Consider the following 8572-nt stretch of genomic DNA (forward strand, 5'->3'; position numbering starts at 1 on the left):
ATTGTGTAACTTAAACATATCTCACTAAGCTACATAAGTCAGGCATATTCAGTGTTAAAAGCTTGTAGTAATTATATTTATATGCATATCAAAGAGGAATCATTATTCAAATTTACTCATTTTCATTTTAAAAGGGTGCAAAATCCAATACTATTTAACTACATATTAGAATACAGGCCTTGTAAATGCTTTCTTTCAGAAATACACATTAGAGCCATAAAATATGTAGTCTTAATGAATGTAATTCCAACATTTCATTAACTATTATTTCAAATTCTATGCAAACAAAATCTCTTCTTAACATTACCTAAATTGAATCAAAGTAATTAGAGGCTTTAAATATTGCAAATGTCATACAAGGATTAGAGACAAAAACAAACTAGTTGAAAAAGATCACAAATTTTTGATAGTAGTAGTATACAATGCAATAGTTATAAATATATGAGTTTTAAGAAGTAAGCATTGTTCAAATCAACATAATTCTAAAAACATTATCACAACACATATTTGAATTCATGTTACAAAGGTTAATGTCGGTTATATTCCTTATGATAAAATATCAAATCCCAAGTGAAAATAAAGAAGATATAATAAGAGAAAAAGCAATAACTAGAACAATGAGAGAAATTTCCTCTTATTACCTTATTTTTTTTTTCTCATGTAAAGAAGAAACAAAACAAGTATAAAATTGAAACAATTTGTTGCAAAGTTAAATTTGGGCACAAGCTAGGATGAATTGCATCATGATCGCTCCAATATACATCTTATAACCAATTTGAAAACAACTAGGATCATGACTTGTCCAAACTATTTGAGATTATAACTTTGCAATGTAATAGTGTGTCAATTCATGCAACTGAATTGATTTCATATATTAAATTAGTTGCCTTGTTCTTTGGTTATTTGAATGTTTGTCAACATTGAAATCACCAATAATAATCAAGACACGATTCCCATGAAGAATGTGTTAGTTGGTTATTGGTATTGTTTCAATGATTGTAAAGGCAAAACTAAAAGGAGAAACATATATTTTCATAATGCAATTTTGTCGTATTACATAAATTTATGACATTACAAGCTCAAATTTTGTGTTGCAAAAGGTTTTTTCTTCAAATATGTTTGTTCTTTTTATGCAAGTATCCACTCCATGAAAAAAGTATGATGCACTCAAATTGAAGCTACAAAACTCATGTTGGTTAGATAGGAAATATGTTTATGTTTTTTGCAAGCAAATAACCATATCTTTCATAATATCTTCATCTTCTTGAATATCATCAAGATGTGTGAAAGCTACAAGTGTTTAGGAAGACCAACGTAATTTCATTGATACTTGTAAAATAATTACAAACAAGATAAAAGTTCCTTTATGCATTTTCAATCAAGCATTTCATTTCTACGTTTATTTCTTTATTGACATGAAAATTGTCATGTGTTAACTTTTGAAGCAAGAAAAACAAATATATGGTTTTCACTCACAAAAGAGATGTGTACACTAAAGCATGTGTTCTAATGTTACTTGGGCTATATTCAAGTTGTTCTAAAGTTGAGCCTTGTGTTTTATGTATTGTCCTAGCACAAATAGTTGTATTAGAATTTTTTTTCGTATCCTACAATCACTTTTGTTTCCAAATGATGGTAATGGCTTTGCAACAGTAAACACTAGCTTCCACATTGTTGTAAGGTGTGTACCATATAATTCTTGGAATTGTTTTCTTTCTAATTTTCTGATAGGTGAATCAAAAAATTATATCGAAATTACATCATGACCATTTTCTCCATTTGAATAATATTCTTTCAATGTTCCAGTAGTGTCATTAACAAAGCCGTCTTCAATGTTGCAGTTTCCCACATATAATTCAAAGAAAAAATTTCGTTTTGCTATATTGTTTATGGTAATATGTTGTTTTTAATAAGATTCAAAATTTGTTTGAATTTTTCAAATGCTTCAAAAAATATTAACTTTGTATCTCCATGCCCCAACATTTTTTTCATTGTAACTCTTCACATCTTTATTTCTATAAAATAAATATTGAAAAAAAAGATTAACTGATGGTGACCTATAATAATGATGACAGATGAATTCTTTGTCAACACCCAACCATAAATTCAACCTCATTTTGTTAAATTAAAACAAAACCTATATGTTTTTGATGCATTAGAATATGCAAAACATAACATTGTCTTACCAAAAACTATATCGCACTCTAAACTTGTTCAACATCATGTGTTAAAAGATCAAAGACTCAAAAACTCTTTAATAGGTTTTGCCTAATACAAGTCACCACGCATTATCAAATCAAAGTTCCCAAAGTATTTTGTAGGGGTATGTTTTATTTCACACAAACGTTTATCAAGATGGTACAAAAGTGGGAAGCTAACAAGGAAAACCTTATTAATAAGCACAACAAAAACATGTTCAAAGAGTTTGGAAAATGTATCCATCTTTTCATTACATAGAAGAAAGTATTCGGATTTGTTAAAAGGCATGTAAAAGACAAAGTGCATTGTGAAACTGCCAGCATTGAAGGTTGTCTTTCATGTATAAGAAATTATGACTCCTTCTAAAGTAAATGGGCCATACTCAATTCTATTATTGTACATGCGTACAATACATTGGAAAATTTCTCTTCTAGTGAATGTGTTCCCATTGCCTGCCTCTCTAGTCGAGAAAAGAAATATTGGTTCCGAGGGAGCTCTTTCCTCCTTACTCAAGATATATTTTACTATCGCTACTAGTTATTTGTTCAATTGCCTTTTTATGTTATAGAATTATTTATCGCCTAGTATATATGGCTATTTTTCAATATGATAAGGTCGATCAACTCGTTTGTATATGTCTCATTTTACGAAAATATTGAGTTTGAGTTATATGAACAAGTCATATGACACATGAGATACTAGTTATTTGTTCAATTGCCTTTTTATGTTATAGAATTATTTATCGCCTAGTATATATGGCTATTTTTCAATATGATAAGGTCGATCAATTCATTTTTATGTGTTTCATTTTACGAAAATATTGAGTTTGAGTTATATGAACAAGTCATATGACACATGAGAAAGTGGTATTGATAAATTATCGTATAAAGCAAATTTTCGATTAACAATGTCAATAGTAATGTAGAGATATATTTCCATCAATAAGAATTTTTTTTATGTTCTATTAAATATAAGTTTAACATATTTATTACTTATTTTATAGTTAATAATAATGATAATTTAAATAAAGTTACAATTTAAATAGTTCTATGTTTTTTTTAATTTTAATAAGACAATATTTATTATGAAGTAAGTGTTTTGATGTCTATTATGTATTGATTCTTATAAAGCCATTTAATTTATGTACTTGAGATAGTATTATTTTATATAGACATCAAAATATTTTATTTATAGATAAAAATAATGTGAAATATTTTTACCATATCTTTTATTATATTTATATAATTTTTTAAAAAAAAAATTAATTTTATTTTTAAAAATATACTTAAATAAGAAAAGAATTATAATCTCACTTACATTCACTTATATTCAATTCAATTGTAGATTAAAAAAAAAATGGAATATTACATGTTCAGTTATTCAAAACATTATCTTAGTTATTCAAGACATTATCTTTTATATTGTGTATTGATAATAACCAAATCGTACCCACATATATTAGAATTTTAAATTATATCGATAGATCTTTGGAACATAATAGTGACACGTAAATTTATTGGCAAATTTTAATATATAATATACATAATTTAATAGATAAGATGTCGAAGGTCAGTGGATTGGTTGTGGGTTGATAGCTTTGGATAAGAAACAAGACAGGAATGAAAATGAAATGAACCCTATTAACTTGATTACTACCAAATAGTTGTGGCTTAAATGATAGAAATCTTGCTAAATTAAAGTACTAATATAAACATGTTTATATCTTTGCATTTTATTTGATATATAAGTATATTTTTCTACAAAGTAATATCCATTACTTTTACTTGATAAGTAGGATGAAAATAATTAATACTTATCATTTAATAAGACTTCGACAATAATATATATCATATTATCAAAAACAATACATGAATGAAAATTGACTTGATTACTACCAAATTGTTGTGGCTTAAATGATAGAAATTTTGCTAAATTAAAGTACTAATATAAACATCGTTATATCTTTTCATTTTATTTGATATAGAATTTGATATATAAATATATTTTTCTACAAAGTAATATTCATTACTTTTACTTGATAGGTAGGATGAAAATAACTAATACTTATGATTTAATAAGACATCAACTCTAACATATATCATATAAAATAGTTTCTATTATGATCATTTGTAATGTTGCAGTAGACTTTGTTGAGAAAAGTGATTGAGGTTTCTAAACTTGTGATTTAATATAACCATATATATAATATAAAATGAAATGAATGGTGTTAATTTAAAATATTAATTTAAATTTCATTAATATATATAACTTACAATAATATAAATGATATTCATTTGGAATGTTAGTGTATATTTTGTTGGGAAAAAATAATTTTGATCTTTTAAAATAAAAAATAATTTATATAGTAAAAAATAAATAAACTATGTTGTTTTAAAATAATAATTTAAATAATAATAATTTAAATTTAGTTTATGAGAGAGTTTTTTTGTTTTTTTGTTTTAACCGTACGAAATCTAAAATTAAAATAAAATTATGCATTCATCTTCATAAATGCATTTTGTAATTATGAATATTTAGTTCAATTCTCTAAATGAATATTTTGTATTTATTTGTTCAAAATATTGAATTTATATTAATGCCCACTAATAGCCCACGAGCATTTACTTAGATTTATTAAAATATTAGATGGGAAAGTTTTACATATGAATTAAAAATTCGCTGTTGAATATGGTTTTGATTTAATAATTGTGTATGAAACAATGCGTATAATTGAAAATGGGATGGATACTATTAACTTAATGAAAACTAAACTTCTATGATTTATTCATTCACTTTGATAAAGAACATTATATAATAGGAAATGATAACAATCACATTCATTTTGATTATATAACGAGAGAGTATTAATTTCTCATTATAAATTTTGTTGAGAAAATTGATTGTGATTCGTAAATTTATAATTTAATAAAATTGTTTTATTAATTTAAAATAATAATTAAAGTTTTATTTAAGAATTAATTAAATTTAATAATATTATATGCACAACAATATATTATAAATAATAATATATTTAAAAAGTAATAAAAAAAATATTAATGTGGACTTTCATTATAAGGCTTTCGATCCAATAACATATGGTTTTTTGAAACTATGTGCTTAAAACTAGGTGTTATAAATTATCTTACATTAGCGCCATGAAAACTTGAGTACTTGGTCTCTTTTACTTTACCAGCCTGATAGGTTCAGAAATTATATGTGATCGTTGACCATAGGAATGTTGGCTATTTTTTTCTTCTATCGCCATGATAACTTGAGAATTAACCTGCGATCATTGGCCCTAGTTCTTATGGTATAGCACACTAAGTGGTGGAAATTATTCAAACATTAAACGCGATTTTATTATTCACACATTAATCATTATTATATTCATTGAAACTGACTTATAACATCTACCTAGACAGTAGTAATGGCGTCCCACCACGAAGGTTACTTTCATTATTTCAAATCTTGGTGCGAAAGCTACGGAGGTATTGTTTTTCTTCGCTATTTTAATGGCCCACGAGAGCTATAAATAGGGTTTAAGGGCGTTCTCATCTTTGTCAGAGCATTCCGTGAATAATAATGTCTGTAGCCGATCTGTAGGTTATTCTGAATAGCTTATCCTGTCTGCAGCTATGGAACGATTATCCGTTTCGAATCCATTCAATGCAGCGTGCTCGGTATCTTGCAGTTGATGCGAGGGTACAAGGATTGCTATTGCTGTTAGGGTATGGCCAGCAGTGGTCGTATAGCTATGCGCAGGTTGTAAAGATAAATTGAATCGTTATGAACAACGAAACCAGACCACGGACGAACATGAGTGTATATATGGCTTATGACAGAGGTTGAGCTCTGTGAATTTCCGGATTTTACAGTTAAGTTATTTTTTATTTTTTTAGTTTAGAAATTTTAAGGATGTAATCTCATGATTAGGGGGGAGCTTTAGGTTTTAAGAGTTTTATGATCCAATTCCTAACCAAACTATATAGTCCTGAGCTTTAGTTTTTAAGAGTCTTATGATCCAATTCCTAACAAAACTATATAGTCCTAAAAACTGCTCCAAACACTATTTCTCCGGTTGGGAAAAAAAATAATGACTTTGAATCCCATGCCCGGGAAAGCGAAAATAAACAGGTTGCTGAGCCTGATTCCGAGGACATGGCGACGCCCTCATCTGGCGATGCCCGGGACCAAATCGCTCACGTCCTCGTGCACGATGATGCCTTTCGTTAAGCTGCACCGCTACCGTTCTTGGCCTGACAGCGATTGGGACGGCATGGCTCCGAAAGGGTATCTCTCAGTCTACGTCGGGCCGGATCGCACCCGGTTCGTGATCAAAACGGATTCGGTTAACCACCCTCTGTTCCGGATGCTGTTAGAGGAGGCAGAGAAGGAATATGGTTTTGACTTCACGGGACCTCTCACTCTGCCCTGCGACGTCTCTGTGTTTTGCAGGATTCTATACACCATGAATACAGATTATGATGGCGGGGATTCTCTGAACGTGGACGATGCCTGCATGGGGCTTCTCAACGGCAGGGCTCTGGACATTCTGCACTAAATTAGTGTATCTGTTATAATATTTTAGCTCAGATAGATCAGTTGGCCTTCCAATGAAATCTCCCTTTCTTTGTCTATTTCTTTGTCTATCTGCTTTATATCGTTTTCTTGTGATCAGTTGAGGTTTATGTTGGTGTTGTTATTTATAATAATGATTTATTTTTGCTTGATGGTGTTGTTTGGAATGGTTTCCTGTATTTATAACAACAATAATGAGATTCAGTGGAACTTCAAATTACATATAATATATTATTCAATCTTTCTTATTAGATAATGATGTGGATTTTAAGATTTTTTATTCAATAATTTTATATGGTTTATGTTCCTTTCTTTTATTCAACCATCTTATACTTTTAAGTTTTTCAGACAGAATATATTAAACATATTATTCAAATTATAATTAGTGAAGATTAGCATGTCTTATATCTGAAAAATGTAAGAGATTATTACAAATCTTTTAATAATTTATTTTATTGAAATGTGTTCCAAGATCACTATTGTTTAATTGACATAAAAGGTCAAGAAAGTAGGTAGTGTGACAAATAATTTGAAATTTATATGTAATATGAGTGTAAGTTATGCAATCTAAGAGAAAGTGTTTTTCATTTTCAACTTTCTTAGTGTTGCAAAAGTGGCACACTTTTTCTTCTCATGATGTTTTGGAAATTGGTCCACATCAAATTTCACTAGAAGCTCATGAGAATCTGTTATTATTTTAGCAATGTTTATTTTCTTCTTTACATTATTCAAGGCAAAGAGATATTTTATATTTTTGAGATTTCCTTTGTTAAATTCGTTCTAATATCATAGTTTCATTTTTATGTCTCTCTTTGTCACCTCACAATTTCTAATTAAATTTTGATGTTAAAATATGTTTAATATTATCCTTAATTTGCAAAACCTTCTCCTAGGTTATCGCAAATGATCTACCCAAGACTAGGAATCCTTATGACATCCTTGTTTGTGTCAAAGGTGGTGGTCATGGCTAGAGTTAGTGACAATTTGATATAGGAGATATTTTTGGACAAAATCAATAAGCATCTATCAATTTTAGTTATTAACTTGGCAGATGAAATAAACATTTTGTGACACCATCTTTTTGTTGTTTCTTGGTAAAGCTATTGTTGTAACACCCCTATTGAAACATTTCTTTGTTGCACATTGTTGCAACATTCTTGCTATAAGATCCTTGGCATAACACTTGTATTCCAACACTACCTTCCTACACTTTGTTGTAATACCTCCACTGCAACATCATTGCTATAACACCTCTACTACATTTTGTTGGTATGAACACAATGTTTTTTCAATCTGGTGACTTTGTTGGATGTGGGTCATGACTTGCAAAAAATCTCACATACCTCAAGGGATCGGTGATGAATCGATGGACTACTTGTGGATAAAATTATAGACAAACTAACTAAGAACTAATGATTCGCTATAGAATTAGACAAAGAAGTGATGACATGATAGGGAGTCAAATAATAGTGGTTGTTCAACATCCAAAAATGATGACAAGTGTGAGAAATGGATATGAAAGGAGAACCTCTATGAAGATTCAACCTTCCAACCATTGTATAAGAGAAAATTGCATAGGGGAGATATATGAAGATTCAACCTTCCAACCGTTGTATAAGATAAAATTGCGCAGGGGAGATAAAAGTGAGATAGAGGGGAGATAGAAATTATGAACAGAAGAGAATTTTGTGAATAAGGAGAAACAAAGGGGAGACAGAGGTAACAAACAAAATAAAAACATGTGAATAAGGGGAAATTATAAGAGAGTAAAATAGTGGAGAAGAAGAAGAGTTTG

The 8572-nt window shown here is 28.9% G+C and overlaps 1 protein-coding gene across 1 annotated transcript; it reads left to right on the forward strand.

Moving 5' to 3' along the window:
- Window positions 1–6292: 6292 nt before the first annotated feature.
- LOC149202628 (protein SMALL AUXIN UP-REGULATED RNA 54-like) lies at window positions 6293–6760 on the forward strand. Its single transcript, XM_089401648.1, has one exon. The coding sequence runs from the start codon at window positions 6293–6295 to the stop codon at window positions 6758–6760; it is 468 nt and encodes a 155-aa protein (XP_089257774.1).
- Window positions 6761–8572: the final 1812 nt, after the last annotated feature.

This window comes from Pinus tabuliformis, chromosome 2_1 (assembly GCF_031772625.1).
Source record: "Pinus tabuliformis cultivar Carrire ecotype Pingquan chromosome 2_1, CPIR1, whole genome shotgun sequence".
NCBI lineage: Eukaryota > Viridiplantae > Streptophyta > Pinopsida > Pinales > Pinaceae > Pinus > Pinus tabuliformis.

Coding starts and splice junctions, on each gene's coding strand:
- LOC149202628 (XM_089401648.1), top strand. CDS start 6,293: ATGACTTTGAATCCCATGCCCGGGAAAGCGAAAATAAACAGGTTGCTG.